Genomic DNA, 25,584 nt, shown 5'->3' on the forward strand with positions numbered 1-25,584 from the left:
CCTAAATCGGAGAGACTTCAATTTCTAAAAACGTGAAGTAATGATATCAAAAATTTTTATATTAATTTTTTATTATTTACATTCATCAAGTTCTCAATTAATCTGGTTTTACATTTGCTTGCTATTGTGTAGAATATATAACAGTAAAGTATGACACTGAAGCCTTCATCAGCTATAACAAATGATATTATTAGAGTTTATATATGTATACATATATATATATATAATATATATATATATATATATAATATATATATATAAAATATATATATAATATATATAAATAATATATTTACTTATAAAGTGAATGCTATTTCAAATATATTCTAACACGTAATGTTTTTTCTTACCGTTGCAAAACATTCTAATGATCCAATGAACAATCCACCGATAGTCAAAGTAAAATTTTTGGCTCTTCTTTGTAACAAAAAGAGTATAATATTTTGTATGTGTAAGGGTGCTGTATACCATTGAATGCTGTATCTGTGATACAAAATGATAATTTGAAAATGAAAAGAAAATGTACGTAAACAATATTTAGAATGTTGTTATTATTTTATTTACCAAATAACATGTTTACATTCACTTTTAAGATATATCTTTATACATATATTATATATATATGTATACATTTATATGTATGTGCACGCGTGTATCTCTGCGCGCGCGTATAACTCACATATACAGAGTGTTCCATTTTGAATATCAAAATATTTCGAAAAATATTAAAGATATGGAAAAATGTTTCAGTCTAAAGTTGTATAATGTAAAGAGAGTCAAATAATAGTAAAACCAAATTTCGAAAAAACTTATTTTTTATAGATTAATGTTTTCAGATGAATGTTATAATCTTAAATTATAAATGAAATTGTCCGAATTTGTTATATAATTCTATCAATTCTGTATGTCTATATAAGGTTGCATATAAATGCTAAAATAAAAATATCGAAAAGTTTACGAGATATTTTATACATCATTCTGACATATTTTAACGTAAAGTATAAAAAATGTTTTATAAACTATTAAATCTTTGATAATCGCATCTCAATATTTTTGTGTAAAGAATAATTAAAGCAATTAAATATTTAAGTATTTAAATATTTTTAAAGAACCATACAATTCTGTTATAAAAATGATCATAACTTTTATACGACTATGAAAAATCGAATTTTTTTTCGAAAATTGATTATTAATAATAAATATATAAATTCATTATACCGCATATTTTAGATCATAAAGCTTTTGTATGAAATATTTTTTCATATTTTTTATATTATTATATTTTTGAAATATTGTTACAATCGACAGAGATCGTCTGATAAACGCGGCTAAAGGTATGTTAATGACTGCGTAGATTAAACGGGCGCCCTTGTGATTAAAGGAAATACGCCGGAAAGAAAGCATCACTTCATCCATCCATCTTGTCTTTTCCGCGTTCTTTCGTTCGTTTTTTGTAACGACATTATATATTCAATAAAGTTTCTTGTGTGGAATCGAGTCTCTAGTTCTATTCGAAACAAATATTTTGATGTGAAAATTAAAATGGAATACCCTGTATACATTATAATATTATATAAAAAATACTCTTACGCAGTAACGAATATATGATTAGTGTGATCCATAATATCTTGCCCAATATAATTGGCAATAAACATGTATAAAATACTGGATATTACGAATATAAGAGGAAATAGAAAGTCATTGACATTATCCTCAGATATATCAATCTGAAAAATCTAATATACGAATTCTATTTAAATATTATTTGCATATGTGATAACAGAATGCACTATTCTACTAAATGTTAATACTAAGTTATATAATTAATGGAATATGCTACGTTGTTTAAATATTTAAAAAATTTTATTAATATAAATATTATTAATGATTATATATAAAACTTTTTAATTCGAAGAAAAATTCCTGAACAGCATATCTTCTATAATAGTAAATAATAAATTTGTAAATGTTATATTATGGAAATGTACAAATCTTTTTAGAAGTCTAAAACTTACTCGGAAAAGATTGAGGCTCAAACAGATTACTCCAACTGTGATTAAGCAGAATAACATTATCTCAAATTTAGATATCATCAGTTTAGATAATCTTCAAGAACAAATAAAAATTATTGCATTATTTATACATATATGAATATTACACTATATAAATACTAACCTCATAGCTTGTCGATGAATATCAATGGCATATATCATTCCTTTAAATATCAAATTTTCGTTCTTTAAGGTATTATTTTGAAGCATATTTATTTTCATTACGCGTTTAATACGGTAACTATAATAAAAAATACATTTATCATATAACTTATTTCTTTTACTTTTTAAAAGTAAAATCTGTAGATTTATTCAAGATAATTATACACATTTGTTTATAATTAGAATTTTTGTTGATTTGTCTTGTGTATACCTTGAGATGCTAAGCATTCCACAAATATGTTGTAAATATGCTACACCCATCGCTCCTATTGCTATTATCGCGATATGTCCTATGCTAAAAGCTACATATGTATGCAACACGATTAAATAAAAATGTTTTTCTTGATCGATAAAATATTCCGTTGTAATAAGTAGATTACGAGACTGAGTTATGTTTTTCAATAAAGTGTTGCCAATGATACTCGTCCAAAATTGGGCAACAATTAATATAGTTACGCAACAAGCACAAAGTACTAGAAAAAATTAAAAAAGATTATCGTACAAATTTCATATAAAAATATTGAATTGCTCTTTGCGTCTGGAATAGAAAGTGTACTAATATACAATAAGAAATTTATATTACTTGTAAAAACAACCGTGTACCATTTGGCATTGTAGCTATACTTTTCTATAATAACGTTTTCATATTCATCTTTTAGATCGTTGTATATATACTGAAGTTCCGTCAGTAAATACTTTATCTGTTAGTTCAACAATTCAGTTTATACATTTGGTAAAAATTTTCTAACTATAAAAATATATTTTTTAATAATATCTATTCACAAACGGAACGTAACCATCTGTCATAATCAACTTACATTTTTGATGTTAATAGCAAATGAGATATATTTTATTATACATATAATAAAGAAAAATACGTTCGAAAAAATCTTAATGACGAGGTCAGAAGTACGCTTGATAGTTAAAAATACTGTTAACTAAAAGCAATAGTTGTATTATCAAGTTTGTATTAAAATATAATTTTTTTGGATATATATTATAATTTTATGCCATTGATAATTTTATACCATCAAAGTTATTAACTTTTAAATATATAACATAGATAGAGGCCTTATGTAAATAATTACAATATATGTATAATAATAATCATTTTTAAAGAAATAAATTATGATATATGTGTTAATAAATGTGTTAACAAATAATGGCTATCAATTAATTGTTACTTGTTTTATAATGATAATATTAAAGTATTACCTTACTTGAAATAAAATACAGCTTATTAAAACACTGAGCAGAAAGATGAATTGAAGACATACAAGTTTTGATTGTTTGTATGGCCACAATCCTATAGCGAGCAGAAGAGTCTTATTAAGACTAAAATATTCGGTCTCACTGCAAATCATTTCTCTATGAGCTCCAAAGTATGACTGCGAAGAAAGAGAATGTGTTTATCCCCTCTTTTTTGCATATATCGATTAAATATCCCATTCTCTCTTCTAACGTCGATTTTATTGTAATTTGCTTAATTTGTTTGTATATTGCAAACAACACATGATACTACTTGAAATTGAAGCACTTGCACTTTAATAGCGTTTCTCGGAATACGATGTACGACTACCTAAGTAATTGATGGAATAAAATGATACTGAAATTTTATTGATGTTCTCTTTATTATAATAAAAAAGAAAAACATTCTTAAGAAACCTACTTGCGCGATAATCTGTGTAAGAAAGTTGCGCAAACCTATTTATACCTTCGACATCTCAATTTTATACGCTTCACATTTGTGCACTTATAAAATACATTTCATTTTTAGGAAAATTACTCTCTTCTTCACTACTTCAGTATCACTACCATTTCAAATTGTTGTTGATACTGATTCGATCGAAGATAATGTAATTGTTTTTTCTAAGTGTAGAAACAGTTTTATTTTTCTGTAATACGTTTTCTGCATAATTCTATATGTAATGTATGGATTAAAAAAACTTAAAAAATTTATAGATATTATTAATATGACATTATGTAATCAATTTGTCAATTTTCTCAGAAATGATACAAAAAAATGGAAATTTTGAAAAAAAAGGACAGTTTCAAAAAGTATTTTAATTATATTATTTTTTCCTAGGGGTCCGGTGGAGATATTTGACTATCATATCTTAAAAAAAATATGAAGGTCATCTTCACTTTTTTAAATGGATCATGTAATTTTTTCACACAACGTGATTCCTCTTATTATTCTGTATAGAAATACTAAAATACAGACGTGGAAAAATTAATAATTTACAAGATACTTTATAATTTATTCTGGAAATTTCTGTATAAAATGAAATATTCTCCTTCTAGCGTAAATTTTAATATAAATTTTGTAATTTACTATGAGTTATGCGAATGCATCGAAACACGATTGAACAAATTTCTCAGAGCTATGAATATTTACTTGATTCATTTGTCGATAGCAATTTAAAGGTTATCATTTGTCAGTCTTTCTCATAAGATTCGTGTATTTACAAATAGTTCACGCAAGTGCATTTCTTTGTTTTTAGTGTCGAAATTTTATTCTTAAGCGGCTACACTTACTGACAGAAACATTCTTTAACTTTACCTTTTTGGATACTGGAACTTCTAAAATTATAATTTAAAAATAATTAAAATTAGTTAAATACGCAATAATCAATAATTATATAATTAAAATTGGATAAATACTCAACTTTAATTTCACATTAGCACGATAAACAATTTTAATAAATATTATTTTACCTTTCTTATAGATAAATTTCTAATATGTTTCACTCATGTACCAATTAATTGCACAGCACAGCGTAATATTCTTATTCTTTTTATGTTTTTGTTTTATTATATGTTTATCAGAATCTCTAATTTAACATATTTGTTTATAAAAGTTGATATGAAATAAAATATATAATATATAATAACTATTTAATGTTTAACAGCAACGTGCATAAAAAATAGTACTTGAAGTAAAAGTAAAATAAATACATATGCATTTTTTATTTTATTTAAAGTATTGCAAAAAATGCACAAATTTAATGCACTACAAGAATTGGATATACTAGTATCTTAATTTTAATAATTTTATTCTGCTATGTCTTCTTTAATAATTTATTATAAATGTGACGCTGTACAAGATTTTCCAAAAATTATTTTTTTATTTTTTAAGCTGATTACTATTGCATTACTTATATTTTTACAGGTTATTGAATCTATAATCTATAATAATCTATAATAACTTCGTTATCGCGTAGAATATAATAGGTACATGACAGTAAGTACATAAAGTAAGATACTTAATCTTCTGCAATTAAAGTTTTTCTCTTTCTAATAAGATACTTTTGAAATATTTTATCGTTTAGCTCAATATATGATACATTTATTTTTTAAATTATAATCTGCATGATTAATATTTTCAATAAGAATTAATCTTTACAATACAAGGTACAATTTGGTGCCTTATCCGTCCAAACATGAATCACCGGAATCCGTCTGTCTTTTTCACTTATTCAGAAAGTTCGGAAAATCTCGAAAAGTTTATCAACAATTTTAAAAACGGAGTTACTTTTGCTTACATGTATTATTGCCTACAGTTCGATTGCCTACATGTATTAATGCTTATAGCTACAAGCACTTTTGCGCACAAATTATAAAATAAAATTAAAGTTAAGTAAGTAAATAATTTGTGTTGGTAAATATTAACAACTACGGAAGCAACTCTGTTAAGAATGAATGTTCATAATGATACTCTCAAAAACATGTGCAACAGTATAATTATGGAAGTTGTGCGCCCCTTTGCAGGGGAAGAGATGGGGCGAGAGTCGTTTCGCATGGATAGTCGTAACCCATGTGCAACAGTATAATTATAGAAATTGTGCTCCCCTTTGCAGGGGGAAGATGAGAGTCTTCTCGAGAGAGTCGTTTCGAGTAGAAACATGGAAAATAGTATTTAAAGACAAATAAAATGGCAATAGAGTTATAGGCAATAATACATGTAGGCAAAAATTTATAAGTAACTATGTATCCCACCATGTATCCCACTCTGGGATATACGGCAAAAATGCAAGGGTTTCAGAAAGTTCATTTTTTAATATTTCGGATTTCTATTTTTTTCATAGTAGTAGACAATACAAAGTTTTTACTGATATAGTTCGTTTACTTTAAACATAATAAATAATATTTAATAAATTAAGTTTTTGATGCGACGTATATACCGGAGTTGATCCTACATGACGGATGCTCTAACGTGACATTAGGCCTGGCAAGATGTCATTCTCGCACGGAATGCAAGAGATCCGGGTTCGACTCCCGGCCAAGGCAATATATTTTTTCGCAATAAGTTTATTACAGTTCTTTAAGATTAATTTGGGGAATTTTGGGGGGATTATTAACATTTCAGATCAATTGCGTTAATGTCGACAACCATATCGACACGTAATTATAATTTCTGAAATTAATTCATTCGTTTGAAAAATATATTAGGTGTTGGAATTAATTCGTAGCGTTTTACAAGTGATGGGAAGTACTTTCATTAATGTATTTTTTAATGCTCATGTGAAATAAATAACATTCTTTCATTAAAAAACGCTACGAATTAATTCCAACACCTAATATATATTAGTTCAACATCTTAATATTTAGACCGTAGTGGCGCTTCGGATTTAAAGTAATGTTATTTAACATAAACGGTCTTGTTTCCTATCTTATTGTTAATTCTTTTTGTTTACGGTTACTTTTCCAGAATTTTCTTATGACTTTGTTAATTCTTGATAAAAATGACTCACAGCGTATTACACAGAAAGAAGAAATTTTTTGTTAAGGAATTATAAGAATATTGTAAGATTATGTACAAATTTTTAATTTAGAACGATATTTATATTATTGTAAGATTGCATTGAAAATGACTCGATTGGAGTTGAAACGTTTTTTTTATTTTATTTTATTTTAATTGTTTTGTATTAGTTTTGCTTATTTAAATTATAATTCTTTTATACGTTATTGGCTCTTTGCCCTTCTTTTATACTATCTTTTGTTTATTAGTACAGAGCCTTTTTTATTACTTTTAATATAACATATTAGGTGTAGTAAAAAGAAATCCATTATTTTTTCAATAAATGGTTTTAGTAATCTGTATCACGTGTAGACGAGATACAGATGACTAAAGCCATTTATTGGAAAAACAATGGATTTCTTTTTACTACACCTAATATATAAATAAGTATTTTACTTTATATTATACAATTTTAATTTTAATATTAAACAAAAGTATTTTATTGTAAATAGAATGTACAATAATATTATAAAAAGGAAAGATTGTTAAATAAATCTGATTTGTAGAGTCATAAATATTCTAAACTGTAAAAAATAATATGTCACGTCGTATTATATTATAATAAAATTCGTGTTTTCCTTATAATGTTTTTTATATTCAATTATAATATTCTTAAGGATTACCGCTTTTTCTAAATATATACAATAAATTAATGTATAAAATCAAAAGAAAAATTAACATGATTTCAAATTAAATTTTTTTATATTTTTATTATAATATATTATATTATAATGTTATATCTTCGATTATACTAACATTTTAAATCGCCATAAATGAAAAGATTACAGTAATATGAAAAATCTATTGTCCTTTCTGATACATTTTGCATTATTTAAATCGCTACAAATTGGAATTTAATATTTTGTTTATTATGCGAATTATTGAATTATTGAAGTTCAAAATATTAACATGCTTGAAGTACAATGAAATACTTTTTTAAATAAATTTTTTTATATAAATTTTTTATATTAATTTTAAGCTAAATTGTTTAATTTAATTTAAATGCAATGCAGAATGAAATATCATTGTCGGATACAAAAAAACACGTGATGGTAATTTATACTTTTCTGGAAGAGAGGTATATGGTTAAACGATCGATTTGATAGCAGTAATGCAACAGATGTTTATTTTCCATAAAAAAATACATATTTCATTAGAGGGAATCGTGCGATAATAGACTTCGCAGATGCGGTATGACCTCTTCTAACATATATGTATATACTTCAATGTTGTGACTTAATATAATGTCAGTCTTTAATTTTATATTTCTTTATAAATATTTTATATGTCAATTTTTTTATTTAAATAATAATTTTTACTTCTTGTCAAAACGATACTTACAGGCAGCTAAAACCGTGGGCTAGACGATTTCGATTGAATTAGTTTACGTTTCTCTTTCTTTCCCTCACTTACTTTCTTATATCTCTTTCACTTTTATACATACTTATCTTAATTTACAATTATTATTTCATACTTGTAGAATAGAGAACAGTAAGATATTGAAATACTCATTAACTGTAATGAAACATATCTTCTTTTGTTTCATTCTGTAAAAAATTATATTGAAGCTGTGTGGAGAATGTCTGTTAAAATAATGGAAGGACAATATATTTATTTAAATTATTGATTTATTCGGATTAATCATTATTATATTTTCAAATAAAGAAAGTTAATCTATTGTATAATTTTTTTTATCAAAAAGCTTAACAATGTATTTGTTATTGTTATTTCCGAATTTTTACTTATATACATATATATATAAATATATGAAAATAAATTTTGTAATTTATGAATTATAATATTGAATTAAATGTCACATTTTCTTTACTTTCTAAATCTTTTTTCTGTTTATTAAAATTCCAAAGTTCTGTAGATGAATTTTTAATAATTATTTTGCTCACTTTTAATAATATGTATCAGACATTAATATATAATGATATTTTTCTATTAAAGTTTTTTTATTGTAATTATTTTTACTGTTGAAATGTTGTTCCGATAATTGCGGAACACAATAATTATGATATAATTATTATACATATATATAATTATTTTTTAATATAAGTTATAATATTAAATTATATTATAACAGAGGATATTCTATAAATTATAATATAATGTACAGGTTTTTTCAAAATAGTAATATTTAAGACGGGAGATATTGTCTTACTTGAAATAGCAGTTGTAAGAATACTCAGGAAAAAAATAAAGCGAAATCGAACAAATTTTGTTTGGATATAAGGCCACCAACCTACAATAAGTAGAAGACTTTTATTAAGACCAAAGTATCGTTTATCAACATAAATCATTTCTCTACGATTTCCAAAATATGACTAACAATAAGATATCGAAGGAATACTTATTTCTTTCTTCTGCATTCATCGATCAGATATTATATGACGTTCTCATTTCTGATATAAATTTTCACGCAATTTTTGTAATGTCGTTTATATGCAAGATTGCTGTTATGGGATCAAACACACTCGCATTTTAATAATATTTCTCATGAAATTTTTTATTACACGATCAATTTAATACTAATAAAATTCAGCAGATGTTCTATTTCGCATAAAAAAGAGTTACTTGTGAGACAATTATTTCCACGAAAAAAGTTGCGCAAGCGTATTCAGCACTTAAAACTTTTACACTCGTAATTTCTGTTCGAACTCTCAAATTTTATCTGTAAGAAGAATGTTATTATTACGCTCTTTAACCTTAAGTATTTTAGAGATTGTAAGATAATGCAATTTTTTTTTCTTTTTTTATTGAAGAGCACGGAAATACCATTATGTTTTTTGTTTTTGTTTAATTTTATAAATAATATTAGGTGTTGGAATTAATTCGTAGCGTTTTTTAATGAAAGAATGTTATTTATTTCACATGAGCATTAAAAAATACATTAATGAAAGTACTTCCCATCACTTGTAAAACGCTACGAATTAATTCCAACACCTAATATATTAAATTTTCGAATGTTTCGAAGTGTTAACGCTGATAATTATTTACTTAAAAGAAAATATCTTTAACAGAAAGAATCGAATAAAGAAATAACCGAGAGAGAGAGAGAGACAGAGAGAGAGAGAGAGAGAGAGAGAGAGAGAGAGAGAGAGAGAGAGAGAGAGAGAGAGAGTTTGTAACACAATTTTATTTTAAAGTTTAGATCTCAATATGACTTATTCTAATACCTTGCGAACATAATGTGCATTAACGTCTCTAATTAAGTTATTTTAAACAATAAGTTTTACTGGACTGTACATTTGAAATTTTATTTGAAATATTTCGTGTTTTTTTGGTTATATTTAAAATGCTTTATGTTCCCTAAATTATAGGTTTATAATATACATATATACCTAAATCGGAGACACTTTAATTTCTAAAAACGTGAAGTAATGATATCAAAAAATTTTATATTAATTTTTTATTATTTACATTCATCAGGTTCTCAATTAATCTGATTTTACATTTGCTTGTTATTGTATAGAATATATAACAGTAAAGTATGACACTGAAGCCTTCACCAGCTATAACAAATGATATTATTAGAGTATATATATATATATGTACGCATACATATATATATATATATAATATATATATATATATATAAATAATATATTTACTTATAAAGTGCTATTTCAAATATATTCTAACACTTAATGTATTATTTTCTTACCGTTGCAAAACATTCTAATGATGCAATGAATAATCCACCGACAGTCAAAGTAAAATTTTTGGCTCTTCTTTGTAACAAAAAGAGTATAATATTTTGTATGTGCAAGGGAGCTGTATACCATTGAATGTTGTATCTGTGATAAAAAACGATAATTTGAAAATGAAAAGAAAATATACGTAAACAATATTCAGAATGTTATTATTTTATTTACCAAATAACATGCTTACATTCACTTTTAAGATATATCTTTATACATAGATTATATATATATGTATAACTATAATACATTTATATGTATATGTACGCGTGTATCTCTGCGCGCGCATATAACACACATATACAGAGTGTTCCATTTTGAATATCAAAATATTTCGAAAAATATTAAAGATATGGAAAAATGTTTCAGTCTAAAGTTGTATAATGTACAGAGAGTCAAATAATAATAAAAATTGGTAAAACCAAATTTCGAAAAAACTTATTTTTTATATATGAATGTTTTTAGATGAATGTTATAATCTTAAATTATGAATGAAATTGTTCGAATTTGTATAATTCTATCAATTCTGTATGTCTATATAAGATTGCATATAAATGCTAAAATAAAGATATCGAAAAATCAATAGTTTACAAGATATTTTATATATCATTCTGACAAATTTTAAGGTAAAGTATAAAAAATGTCTTATAAACTACTAAATTTTTGATAATCGCATCTCAATATTTTTAAGTAAAGAATAATTAAAGTAATTATATTTTTAAAGAACCATACAATTCTATTATAAAAATGATCATAATCTTTATACGGCTATGAAAAATCGAATTTTTTTTCGAAAATTGATTATTTATAATAAATATATAAATCCATTATACCGCATACTTTAGATCATAAAACTTTTGTATGAAATATTTTTCCATATTTTGTATATTATTATATTTTTGAAATATTGTTACAATCGACAGAGATCGTCTCATAAACGCGGCTAAAGGTAAGTTATTGACTGCGTAGATTAAACGGATGCCCTTATGATTAAAGGAAATACGCCGGAAAGAAAGCATCACTTTGTCCATCCATCTTGTCTTGTCCGCGTTCTTTCGTTCTAATTTTTGTAACGACATTATATATTCAATAAAATTTCTTGTGTGGAATCGAGTCTCTAGTTCTATTCGAAACAAATATTTTGACGTGAAAATTAAAATGGAATACCCTGTATATTATAATATTATATAAAAAATACTCTTACGCAGTAACGAATATATGATTAGTGTGATCCATAATATCTTGCCCAATATAATTGGCAATAAACATGTATAAAATACTGGATATAACGAATATAAAAGGAAATAGAAATTCATTGACATTATCCTCAGATATATCAATCTGAAAAATCTAATATACGAATTTTATTTAAATATTGTTTGTACATGTGATAACAGAATGCACTATTCTACTAAATGTTAATCCTAAGTTGTATAATGAAATATGCTAAGTTTAAATATTTAAAAAATTTTATTAATATAAATATTATTAATGATTATAAAATAAAACTTATATGTAAAATAAAATAAAACTTTAATTTGAAGGAAAATTCCTGAACAGCATATCTTCTATAATAGTAAATAATAAATTTGTAAATATTATATTATGTAAATGTACAAATCTTTTTTTAGAAGTCTGAAACTTACTCGGAAAAGGTTGAGGCTCAAACAGATTACTCCAACTATGATTAAGCAAAATAACATTATCTCAAGTTTAGATACCATCAGTTTAGATAATCTTCAAGCACAAATAAATATTATTGCATTATTTATACATATATGAATATTATATAAATACTAACCTCATAGCTTGTCGATGAATATCAATGGCATATATCATTCCTTTAAATATCAAATTTTCGTTCTTTAAGGTATTATTTTGAAGCATATTTATTCTCATTACGCGTTCAATACGATAACTGTAAAAAATACGTTTATTATATAACTTATTTCTTTTGCTATTTAAAAGTAAAATCTGTAGATTTGTTCAAGATAATTATACACATTTGTTTATAATTAGAATTTTTGTTGATTTGTCTTGTGTATACCTTGAGATGCTAAGCATTCCACAAATATGTTGTAAATATGCTACACCCATCGCTCCTATTGCTATCAACGCGATACATTCTATACTAATAGCTACATATGTATGCAACACGATTAAATAAAAATGTTTTTCTTGATCGATAAAATATTCCGTTGTGATAAGAAGATTACGAGATTGAGTTATGTTTTTCAATAAAGTGTTGCCAATGATACTCGTCCAAAATTGAGCAACAATTAATGTAGTTACGCTACAAGCACAAAGTACTAGAAAAAATTAAAAAAGATTATAGTACAAATTTCATATAAAAATATTGAATTGCTCTTTGCGTCTGGAATGGAATATGTACTGATATACAATAAAAAATTTATATTACTTGTAAATATAACCGTGTACCATTTGGCATTGTAGCTATACTTTTCTATAATAACATTTTCATATTCATCTTTTAAATCGTTGTATATATACTGAAGTTCCTTCAGTAAATACTTTACCTGTCAGTTCAACAATTCACTTTATATATCTGATAAAATTTTCTAACTATAAAAATATACTTATTAGTATTATCTAATCACAAACGGAACATAACCGAACCAACTTACATTTTCGATGTTAACAGCAAACGAGATGTATTTTATTACAAATATAATAAAGAAAAATACATTAGAAAAAATGTTAATGACGAGGTCAGAAGTATACTTGATAGTTAAAAATGCTGTTAACTAAAAGCAATAATTGTATTATCAAGCTTGTATTAAAATATAATTTTTTTTGAATATATATTATAATTTTATGCCATCAAAGTTATTAACTTTTAAATATATAACATAGGTAGAGGCCTTATATCTAAATAATTACAATATATATATAATAATAATCATTTTTAAACAAATAAATTATGATATATGTGTTAATAAATGTGTTAACAAATAATGGCTATCAATTTATTGTTACTTGTTTTATAATGATATTATTAAAGTATTACCTTACTTGAAATAAAATACAGCTTATTAAAATACTGAGCAGAAAGACGAATTGAAGACATATAAGTTTTGATTGTTTGTATGGCCACAATCCTATAACGAGCAGAAGAGTCTTATTAAGACTAAAATATTCTGTCTCAATGCAGATCATTTCTCTATAAGCTCCAAACTATGACTGCGAAGAAAGAGAATGAGTTTATCCCCTCTTTTTTGCATATATCGATCAAATATCCCATTCTCTCTTCTAACGTCGATTTTATTATAATTTGCTTAATTTGTTTGTATGTATATGGCAAACAACACATGATACTACTTGAAATTGAAGCACTTTAATAGCGTTTCTCGGAATACGATGTACGACTACCTAAATAATTGATGGAATAAAATGATATTGAAATTTTACTGATGTTCTCTTCATTATAATAAAAAAGAAAAAAATTCTTAAGAAACCTACTTGCGCGATAACTGTAAGAGAGTTGCGCAAACCTATTTATACCTTCGACATCTCAATTTTATACGCTTCACATTTGTGTACTTATAAAATACATTTCATTTTTAGGAAAAGTGCTCACTTCTTCAATATCACTACCATTTCAAATTGTCGTTGATAATCTATTCGATCGAAGATAATGTAATTGTTCTTTCTAATCGTAGAAACAGTTTTATTTTTCAATATATTTTCTGTAATATGTTTTCTGCATAATTCTATATGTAATGTATGACTTAAAAAATTAAAATTTACAAAATTTATAGATACTATTAATATGATGTATTCCACCTTATCAATTTTCTCAGAAATGATACAAAAAAATGGAAATAGGACAGTTTGAAAAAATATAATATTTTAATTATGTTACTTTTTCCTAGGAGTGGGGTGGAGATATTTGACTATCATATCTTTAAAAAGATATGAAGGTCATCTTCACTTTTTTAAATAGATCATATAATTTTTTCACACAGCGTGATTCCTCTTATTATTCTGTATATAGAAATACTAAAATACAGACGTTGAATTAATAATTTACAAGATACTTTTTATTTTATTCTGACAATTTCTGTATGAAATGAAATATTCTCCTTCTAACGTAAATTTTAATATAAATTTTCCAATTTACTATGAGTTGTGCGAATGCACCGAAACACGATTGATTGATTTATTTAATTGATTTTTATAGTTGATAGCAATTTGAAAGTTATCATTTGTCAGTCTTTCTCATGAGAATCGTCTATTTATAAAAAGTTCACGCAAAAGTTCATGCATTTCTTTGTTTTTAGTGCTTAAATTTTATTCATCGGCTACACTTACTGACAGAAACATTCTTCAACTTCAACTTTTTCGATACTGGAACTTCTTGATAAAATTATAATTTAAAAATAATTAAAATTAATTAAATACGCAATAATCAATAATTATGTAATTAAAATTAGATAAATACGCAACTTTAATTTCACATTAGCACGATAAACGATTTTAATAAATATTATTTTACCTTTCTTATAGATAAATTTCTAATATGTATCACTCATGTACCAATTAATTGCACAGCGTAATATTCTTATTCTTTTTATGTTTTACTATATGTTTATTAGAAACTCTAATTTAAAATATTTATATATAAAAGTTGATATGAAATAAAATATACAATATATAATAACTATTTATTGTTTAACAGCAACGTGCATAAAAAATCGTACTCGAAGCAAAAGTAAAATAAATACATTTTTTAAATGCATTTTTTATTTTATTTAAAGTATTGTAAAAAATGCACAATTTTAATGCACCACAAGAATTTTATATACTAGTACCTTAATTTTAATAATTTTATTCTTCTATGTCTTCTTTAATAATTTTTCATAAATGTGGCGCTGTACAAGATTTTCCAAAAATTATTTTTTTATTTTTTAAGCTGAATACTATTGCATTACTTATATTTACACCGTACTGTTATTGAATCACTTCATTATCGCGTAGAATATGATAGGTACATGACAGTAAGTACATAAAGTAAGGTACTTAATCTATTGCAATTAAAGTCTTTCGCTTTCTAATAAGATACTTTTGAAATATTTTATCGTTTAGCTTAATATATGATACATTTATTTTTTAAATTATAATCTGCATGATTAATATTTTCAATAAGAATTAATCCTTACAATACAAGGTACAATTTGATGCCTTATCCGTCCAAACATGAATCACCAGAATCCGTCTGTCTTTTTAACTTATTCAGAAAGTCCGGAAAATCTCGAAAAGTTTATCAACAATTTTAAAAACGGAGTTACTTTTGGCTACATGTATTATTGCCTACAGTTCGATTGCCTTCATATATTATTATAGCTCGATTGCTTACAAGCACTTTTGCTCACAATTATAAAATTAAAGTTAAGTAAGAAAATAATTTGTGTTGATAAATATTAACAACAACGGAAGCAGCTCTGTTAAGAATGAATGTTCATAATGATACTCTCAAATACTAAAACATGTGCAACAGTATAATTATGAAAGTTGTGCACCCCTTTTCAGGGGAAGAGATAGGGCGAGAATCGCTTCGCGTGGAAAGTCGAAAACCCAACAGTACAATTATGGAAATTGTGGTCCCCTTTGCAGGGGGAAGGTGAGGTGAGAGTCGTTTCGAGTAGAAAAAAGTTGCGCAAGCGTATTCAGCACTTAAAACTTTTAACTTTTTTCACTCAATTATATAATAATTTCTGTTCGTACTCTCAAATTTTATCTATAAGAAGAATGTTATTGTTACGCTCTTTAGCCTTAAGTATTTTAGAGATAGTAAGATAATGTAATTTTTTCTCCTTTTTTTATCGATGAGCACGGAAATACCATTATATTTTTTGTTTTTGATAATTTTATAAATAATATACTAAATTTTCGAATGTTTAAAAGTGTTAACGCTGATAATTATTTACTTAAAAAAAATATCTTAACAAATATATCTTTAACAGAAAGAATCAAATAAAGAAATAATACCGAGAGAGAGAGAGAGAGAGAGAGAGAGAGAGAGAGAGAGAAAGAGAGAGTTTGTAACACAATTTTATTTTAAAGTTTAGATCTCAATATGACTTATTCTAATACCTTGCGAACATAATGTGCATTAACGTCTCTAATTAAGTTATTTTAAACAATAAGTTTTACTGGACTGTACATTTGAAATTTTATTTGAAATATTTCGTGTTTTTTTGGTTATATTTAAAATGGTTTATGTTCCCTAAATTATAGGTTTATAATAAACATATATACTTAAATCGGAGACACTTCAATTTTTAAAAACGTGAAGTAGTAGTATCAAAAATTTTTATATTAATTTTTTATTATTTACATTGATCAAGTTCTCAATTAATCTGGTTTTACATTTGCTTATTATTGTGTAGAATATATAACAGTAAAGTATGACACTGAAGCCTTCACCAGCTATAACAAATGATATTATTAGAGTATATATATGTATACATACATATATATATATATATATATATATATATAATATATATATATATATAAATAATATATTTACTTATAAAGTTAATGCTATTTCAAATATATTCTAACACGTAATGTATTTTCTTACCGTTGCAAAACATTCTAATGATCCAATGAACAATCCACCGACAGTCAAAGTAAAATTTTTGGCTCTTCTTTGTAACAAAAAGAGTATAATATTTTGTATGTGCAAGGGAGCTGTATACCATTGAATGTTGTATCTGTGATACAAAACGATAATTTGAAAATGAAAAGAAAATATACTTAAACAATATTCAGAATGTTATTTTATTTACCAAATAACATGTTTATATTCACTTTTAAGATATATCTTTATACATATATAATGTATGTATGTATACATTTATAGGCATGTGCACGCGTGTTTCTGTGCGCGCGCGTATAACACACATATACCGAGTGTTCCATTTTGAATATCAAAATATTTCGAAAAATATTGAAGATATGGAAAAATGTTTCAGTCTAAAGTTGTATAATGTAAAGAGAGTCAAATAATAGTAAAACCAAATTTCGAAAAAACTTATTTTTGAGATGAATATTTTTAGATGAATGTTATGATCATAAATTATGAATGAAATTGTTCGAATTTGTTATATAATATAATTCTACCAATTCTGTATATATATATATATATATATATATATATATATATATAAGATTGCATATAAATGCTAAAATAAAGATATCGAAAAATCAATAGTTTACGAGATATTTTATACATCATTCTTACATATTTTAACGTAAAATATAAAAAATGTCTTATAAACTATTAAATTTTTAATAATCGCATCTCAATATTTTTATGTAAAGAATAATTAGAGTAATTATATTTTTAAAGAACCATACAGTTCTATTATAAAAATGATCATAACCTTTATACGGCTATGAAAAATCGAATTTTTTTTCGAAAATTGATTATTAATAATAAATATATAAATTCATTATATCGCATATTTTAGATCATAAAGCTTTTGTATGAAATATTTTTCCATATTTTTTATATTATTATATTTTTGAAATATTATTACAATCGACAGAAATCGTATCTGATAAACGCGGCTAAAGGTAAGTTATTGACTGCGTAGATTAAACGGGCGCCCTTGTGATTAAAGGAAATACGCCGGAAAGAAAACATCACTTCGTCCATCCATCTTGTCTTGTCAGCGTTCTTTCGTTCTCATTTTTGTAACGATATTATATATTCAATAAAATTTCTTGTGTGGAATCGAGTCTCTAATTCTATTCGAAACAAATATTTTGATGTGAAAATTAAAATGGAATTCCCTGTACATTATAATATTATATAAAAAATACTCTTACGCAGTAACGAATATATGATTAGTGTGATCCATAATATCTTGCCCAATATAATTGGCAATAAACATGATTAAAATACTGAATATTACGAATGTAAGAGGAAATAGAAATTCATTGACATTATCCTCAGACATATCAATCTGAAAAATCTAATATACGAATTTTATTTAAATATTATTTGCACATGTGATAACAGAATGCACTATTCTACTAAATTTTAATCCTAAATTGTATAATTAATGGAATATGCTAAGTTGTTTAAATATTAAAAAAAAATTATTGATATAAATATTATTAATAATTATAAAATAAAATTTATATGTAAAACTTTTTAATTCGGAGAAAAATTCCTGAAACAGCATATCTTCTAGTAGTAAATAATAAATAATAATATTGTAGTAGTAATAATATTGTAGTAATAATAATATTGTAGTAAATAATAATATTGTAGTAGTAAATAATAAATTTGTAAATATTATATTATGTAAATGTACATATCTTTTTAGAAGTCTGAAACTTACTCGGGAAAGGTTGAGGCTCAAACAGATTACTCCAACTGTGATTAAGCAGAATAACATTATCTCAAATTTAGATATCATCAGTTTAGATAATCTTCAAGCAGGAATAAATATTATTGCATTATTTATACATATATGAATATTACACTATATAAATATTAACCTCATAGCTTGTCGATGAATATCAATGGCATATATCATTCCTTTAAATATCAAATTTTCGTTCTTTAAGTTATTATTTTGGAGCATATTTATTCTCATTACGCGTTCAATACGGTAACTATAAAAAAAACTACAATAAATTTATCATATAACTTTCTTTTGCTTTTTAAATGTAAAATCTGTAGAATTATTCAAGATAATTATACACATTTATTTATAGTTAGAATTTTTATTGATTTGTCTGTGTTTGTTTTATACCTTGAGATGCTAAGCATTCCACAAATATGTTGAAAATATGCTACGAACATCGTTCCTATTGCTAGCAACGCGATACATCCTATGCTAATAGCTACATATGTATGCAACACGATTAAATAAAAATGTTTTTCTTGATCGATAAAATATTCCGTCGTAATAAGTAGAATACGAGATTGAGTTACATTTTTCAATAAAGTGTTGCCAATGATACTCGTCCAAAATTGGGCAATAATTAATATAGTTACGCTGCAAGCACCAAGTACTAGAAAAAATTAAAAAAGATTATCGTACAAATTTCATATAAAAATATTGAATTGGTCTTTGCGTCTGGAATGGAAAATGTACTGATGTACAATAAAAAATTTATATTACTTGTAAGTACAACCGTGTACCAGTTGGCATTGTAGCTATACTTTTCTATAATAACGTTTTCATATTCATCTCTTAGATCGTTGTATATATATTGAAGTTCCGTCAGTAAATACTTTACCTGTCAGTTTAACAATTCAGTTTATATTTTTGACAAAATTTTCTAACTATAAAAATATATTTTTTAATAATATCTATTCACAAACGGAACGTAACCGTTTGTCATAATCAACTTACATTTTTGATGTTAACAGCAAACGAGATATATTTTATTATATATATAATAAAGTAAAATACGTTAGAAAAAATCTTAATAACGAGATCAGAAGTATGCTTGATAGTTAATAATGCTGTTAACTAAAAGCAATAATTGTATTTTCAAGCTTGTATTAAAATATAATTTTTTTGGATATATATTATAATTTTATGCCATTGATAATTTTATACCATCAAAGTTATTAACATTTAAATATATATTGTAATATAGGCAGAGGCCTTATATCTAAATAATTATTAATAACTTATTAAACTAAATTATTAATACAATATATATATATATATATATATATATATATATATATATATATATATATATATAAAATAATCATTTTTAAATAAATAAATTATGATATATGTTTTAATAAATGTGTTAACAAATAATGGCTATCAATTTATTGTTACTTGTTTTATAATGATAATATTAAAGTATTACTTGAAATAAAATACAGCTTATTAAAACACTGAGCAGAAAGATAAATTGAAGAAATATAAGTTTTGATTGTTTGTATGGCCACAATCCTACAACGAGCAAAAGAAACTTGTTAAGACTAAAATATTCGGTCCCAATGCAGGTCATTTCTCTATGAGCTTCAAAGTATGACTGCGAAAGAGAATGTGTTTATCCCCTCTTTTTTGCATATATCGATCAAATATCCCATTCTCTCTTCTAACGTCGATTTTATTGTAATTTGCTTAATTTTGTTTGTATATGCCAAATAACACATGATACTACTTGAAATTGAAGCACTTGCACTTTAATAGCGTTTCTCAGAATACGATGTACGACTACCTAAGTATTTGATGGAGTAAAATGGTACTGAAATTTTATTGATGTTTTCTTTATTAATGATAAAAAAGAAAAAAAGTTCTTAGGAAACCTACTTGCGCGATAACTGTAACAGAGTTGCGCAAACCTATTTATACCTTCGACATCTCAATTTTATACGCCTCACATTTGTGCACTTATAAAATTCATTTCATTTTTAGGAAAAGTGCTCACTTCTTCACTACTTCAGTATTACTACCATTTCAAATTGTCAGTTGATACTGATTCGATCGAAGATAATGTAATTGTTCTTTCTAAGCGTAGAAACACTTTTATTTTTCTGTAATACGTTTTCTGCATAATTCTATATGTAATGTGTGACTTAAAAAACTGAAACTTAAAAAATTTATGGATATTATTAATATGACATTATGTAATCAACTTTGTCAATTTTCTCAGAAATGATATAAAAAAGTGGAAATAGGACAGTTTGAAAAAGTATTTTAATTATATTACTTTTTCCTAGGGGTCCGGTGTAGATATTTGACTATCATATCTTTAAAAAGATATGAAGGTCATCTTCACTTTTTTAAATGGATCATGTAATTTTTTCAAACAATGTGATTCCTCTTATTATTTTGCATATAGAAATACTAAAATACAAACGTCGAAAAATTAATAATTTACAAGATACTTTATATTTTATTCTGGCAATTTCTGTATGAAATATTCTCCTTCTAGCGTAAATTTTAATATAAATTTTCTTATTTATTATGAGTTGTTCGAATGCACCGAAACACGATTGAACAAATTTCTCAGAGCTATGAATATTTACTTGATTGATTTGTCGATAGCAATTTGAAGGTTATCATTTGTCGGTCTTTCTCATGAGTTTCGTGTATTTACAAAAAGTTCACGCAAGTGCATTTCTTTGTTTTTAGTGTCGAAATTTTATTCTTAAGCGGCTACACTTACTGACAGAAACATTCTTCAACTTTAACTTCTTGGATGCTGGAACTTCTTGGTAAAATTATAATTTAAAAATAATTAAAATTAGTTAAATACGTAATAATCAATAGTTATATAATTAAAAATACATAAATACTCAACTTGAATTTCACATTAGCACGATAAACAATTTTAATAAACATTATTTTATCTTTCTTATAGATTAATTTCTAATATGTGTCACTCATGTACCAATTAATTGCACAGCGTAATATTCATATTCTTTTTATGTTTTTGTTTTACTATATTTTTATCAGAAACTCTAATTTAAAATATTTGTATATAAAAGTTAATATGAAATAAAATATATATAATATTTAATGTTTAACGTGCATAAAAAATCGTATTTGAAACAAAAGTAAAATAAATACATATGCATTTTTTATTTTATTTAAATATTATTGCAAAAAATGCAATTTTAATGCACTACAAGAATTTGATATACTAGTACCTTAATTTTTATAATTTTATTTTTCTATGTCTTCTTTAATAATTTTTCATAAATGTGACTGTACAGGATTTCCCAAAAATTATTTTATTATTTTTTAAGTTGAGTACTATTGCATTATTTATATTTTCACCGTACTGTTATTGAATCACTTCGTTATCGTGTAGAATATGATAGGTACATGACAGTAAGTACATAAAATAAGATACTTAATCTGCTGCAATTAAAGTTTTTCTCTTTCTAATAAGATACTTTTTGAAATATTTTATCGTTTAGATCAATATAGGATACATTTGTTTTTTAAATTATAATCTGCACGATTAATATTTTTAATAAGAATTAATCCTTACAATACATGCTACAATTTGGTGCCTTATCCATCCAAACCTGAATCACCAGAATCCGTCTGTCTTTTTCACTTATTCAGAAAGTTCGGAAAATCAAAAAATTTATCAACAATTTTAAAAACGGAGTTACTTTTGGCTACATGTATTATTGCCTACAGTTCGATTGCCTTCATATATTATTGCTTATAGCTCGATTGCTTACAAGCACTTTTGCTCACAATTATAAAATTAAAGTTAAGTAAGAAAATAATTTGTGTTGATAAATATTAAACAACAACGGAAGCAACTCTGTTAAGAATGTATGTTCATAATGATACTCTCGAATACTAAAACATGTACAACAGTATAATTATGGAAGTTGCGCGCCCCTGTGTAGGGGAAGAGATGGGGCGAGAGTCGTTTTGAGTAGAAACAGTATTTACAATTTTAATTTTATTAGGTGTTGGAATTAATTCGTAGCGTTTTACAAGTGATGGGAAGTACTTTCATTAATGTATTTTTTAATGCTCATGTGAAATAAATAACATTCTTTCATTAAAAACGCTACGAATTAATTCCAACACCTAATAAACAAAAGTATTTTATTGTAAATAGAATGTACAATAATAATATAAAAAGGAAATGTTGTTAAATAAATCTGATTTTTAGAGATATAAATATTTAAAAAAACTGTAAAAAATACTGTAAAAAATGTAAATACTATATAAGCTGTAAAAAATAATATGTCACATCGTATTATATTAAAATTAGTGTTTTTTTTATAGTGTTTTTCTTATTCAATGATAAAATTTTCTTAAGAATTACCACTTTTTCTAAATATACAATAAATTAATGTAGGTACGAAATCAAAAGAAAAATTGACATGATTTCAAATTAAATTTTTTTATATTTTTATTGATATATGTTATTATAATGTTATATCTTCGATTATACTAACATTTTAAGTCGCCATAAATGAAAAGATTACAGTAATATGAAAAATCTATTATTTTTTCTGATACATTTTGCATTATTTAAATCTCTACAAATTGGAATTTAATATTTTGTTTATTATGCGAATTATTGAATTATTGAAGTTAAAAATATTAACATGCTTGAAATACAATGAAATACTTTTTTATATAAATTTTTTTATATAAATTTTTTATATTAATTTTAAGCTAAATTGCTTAATTTAATTTAAATGCATTGCAGAACGAAATACTTATCATTGTCGGATACAAAAAAACACGTAATTTATACTTTCTGGAAGAGAGGTGTATGGTTAAGCGGTCGATTTGATTATAGCAGTAATGCAACAGATGTTTATTTTTCATAAAAAAATATATATTTCATTAGAGGGAATCGTGCGATAATTGACTTCGCAGATGCGACCCCTTTTAACATATATGTATATATTTCAATGTTGTGACTTATTAATATAATGTCAATCTTTAATTTTATATTTCTTTATAAATATTTTATATGTCAACTTTTTTATTTAAATAATAATTTTTACTTCTTGTCAAAACGATACAGGCAGCTACATCGAGGGCTAGACGATTTCGATCGAATTAGTTTACGTTTCTCTTTCTTTTCCTCTCTTACTTTCTTATATCTTTTTCACTTTTATACATACTTATCTTAATTTACAGTTATTATTTTACAATTATTATTTCGTACTTGTAGAATAGAGATTAGTAAAGTGAGATATTGAAGTACTCATTAATTGTAATGAACATCTTTTATTTCATTCTGTAAGGAATTATGTTGGAGCTGTGTGAAGAATGTCTATTAAAATAATGGAAAGACAATATATTTATTTAAATTATTGATTTATTCGGATTAATCATTATTATATTTTCAAATAAAGAAAGTTAATTTGTTATATAATATTCTTGCAATACACAAAATGAATATATAGTTCCAATTTAACAGTTTTTGTTTTTTGTTTTTTTATTCTATTTTTTTTCAGTGTATTTACATTTCATTGTTAACTTATTTTAATAGAGCTACTTTAGTTGATTATTTAAATAATTCTAAAGTAGTGAAAATGTTGAATGACTGTGAATGTTATTATGTAATGCATTATTTTTTATTAATCCTATATAACTAGCTGCTAATGCATGTGGCACGATAAACTAAAAATATTTTTCTTGATCAATATTATATCATAATGTATATTGATTGATTTAGTCGAGAATTGTTATTAAGCAGATGTTAAAGCATTGAATATACGGTCAATTTTGTAGAAAAATAAAAGTACTTTCACCGCACATGCCAAACATTCTCTCTCAAGAGAAATTTCATAAAGTTATTCGTATACATAAATCAAACTTTATTAGATTTTAATTAAAAAATTTTTTTTCTATTGAGATAGAATATTGTTTCGTTTTGAAAAAAATATATAATAAAAAAATACTATTTGCACATTTGATTACATTTTATCTAATTTTGAAACATATAAAAGACTCAACTACCATTGTCTTACGTATTATTGTAGTAATATAACATTCTTCCTTGCTTCCAAATTTTTCTATAATAGCAATTTCATTTAATTCGTTACATACATCTTGAAGTTGTTCCAGAAAACTCTTTACCTGTCGTATCAGACATTATACTTTTTATTAAAATTTGAAAATGATTATAACGAAAACGATGTAACGTAATTTAAGAAATTTTCTTGGAAGAACGTTCTTAAATAAACTATAAGAACACTAGAATAAATTAATTTCACACTAAAAGTAATTTAATGGATGATCTTTTCTCATAGGGAAGTGTTCATACGAGGACTCCTTTCGTGCAAAAGTCGCAATCGCTTTTCATAACACTACATTTCCACTTATTTCAGTCTGGTATATACATTCTGGTA

General features: G+C 24.7%; 3 protein-coding genes and 1 long non-coding RNA gene across 27 annotated transcripts in view; 1 reads left to right on the plus strand and 3 right to left on the minus strand.

Moving 5' to 3' along the window:
- Positions 1–25,584, plus strand: part of LOC147908567 (uncharacterized) — a 186,552-nt gene that overhangs the window by 54,640 nt on the left and 106,328 nt on the right. For 7 of the 13 annotated variants that reach the window (XR_015546280.1, XR_015546282.1, XR_015546284.1 and 4 more), the window contains one exon: positions 25,486–25,581. This is a non-coding gene — a long non-coding RNA (uncharacterized LOC147908567). Of the gene's footprint in view, positions 1–21,238; positions 21,955–25,485; positions 25,582–25,584 lie in introns of those variants that run through there. The other 6 variants (XR_015546273.1, XR_015546275.1, XR_015546279.1 and 3 more) reach the window with 5 other exon arrangements.
- LOC105151812 (uncharacterized) lies at positions 54–4,017 on the minus strand. 4 transcript variants are annotated; one of them, XM_087409980.1, is made up of 9 exons: positions 3,434–4,017; positions 3,032–3,151; positions 2,797–2,914; positions 2,425–2,686; positions 2,176–2,292; positions 2,016–2,106; positions 1,591–1,736; positions 351–483; positions 54–172 (listed from the first exon to the last, which is right to left on the minus strand). In XM_087409980.1, exons 1-9 carry the CDS (start codon positions 3,575–3,577, stop codon positions 122–124), a joined length of 1,182 nt encoding a protein of 393 aa, XP_087266106.1. In that variant the 5' UTR covers positions 3,578–4,017; the 3' UTR covers positions 54–121. The 4 variants fall into 4 exon arrangements, with proteins under 4 accessions (XP_087266106.1, XP_087266107.1, XP_087266108.1 ...); XM_087409981.1 differs by having other exon boundaries at positions 3,429–3,621; XM_087409982.1 differs by lacking the exon at positions 3,032–3,151 and having other exon boundaries at positions 3,434–4,014.
- Positions 9,500–16,362, minus strand: LOC147908572 (uncharacterized). 5 transcript variants are annotated; one of them, XR_015546264.1, is made up of 10 exons: positions 13,755–16,359; positions 13,367–13,486; positions 13,141–13,258; positions 12,769–13,030; positions 12,523–12,639; positions 12,368–12,458; positions 11,926–12,071; positions 10,685–10,817; positions 10,362–10,532; positions 9,500–9,691 (listed from the first exon to the last, which is right to left on the minus strand). XR_015546264.1 is itself a non-coding variant. In XM_087409977.1 (9 exons), the coding sequence occupies exons 1-9, from the start codon at positions 13,807–13,809 to the stop codon at positions 10,482–10,484; spliced, it is 1,098 nt and encodes a 365-aa protein (XP_087266103.1). In that variant the 5' UTR covers positions 13,810–16,360; the 3' UTR covers positions 9,500–10,481. The 5 variants fall into 5 exon arrangements, 4 of the variants coding, with proteins under 4 accessions (XP_087266103.1, XP_087266102.1, XP_087266104.1 ...); XM_087409977.1 differs by having other exon boundaries at positions 9,500–10,532; positions 13,750–16,360; XM_087409976.1 differs by having other exon boundaries at positions 9,500–10,532.
- On the minus strand, positions 16,890–20,999 carry LOC147908573 (4-vinylanisole receptor-like). 5 transcript variants are annotated; one of them, XM_087409991.1, is made up of 9 exons: positions 20,598–20,993; positions 20,123–20,242; positions 19,889–20,006; positions 19,517–19,778; positions 19,260–19,376; positions 19,100–19,190; positions 18,582–18,727; positions 17,329–17,461; positions 16,890–17,171 (listed from the first exon to the last, which is right to left on the minus strand). In XM_087409991.1, the coding sequence occupies exons 1-9, from the start codon at positions 20,739–20,741 to the stop codon at positions 17,121–17,123; spliced, it is 1,182 nt and encodes a 393-aa protein (XP_087266117.1). In that variant the 5' UTR covers positions 20,742–20,993; the 3' UTR covers positions 16,890–17,120. The 5 variants fall into 5 exon arrangements, with proteins under 5 accessions (XP_087266117.1, XP_087266119.1, XP_087266118.1 ...); XM_087409993.1 differs by lacking the exon at positions 20,123–20,242 and having other exon boundaries at positions 19,889–20,000; XM_087409992.1 differs by lacking the exon at positions 20,123–20,242.

The sequence above is a fragment of the Acromyrmex echinatior genome, chromosome 9 (genome assembly GCF_024713525.1).
Source record: "Acromyrmex echinatior isolate Ae372 chromosome 9, ASM2471352v2, whole genome shotgun sequence".
NCBI classification, from domain to species: Eukaryota; Metazoa; Arthropoda; class Insecta; order Hymenoptera; family Formicidae; genus Acromyrmex; species Acromyrmex echinatior.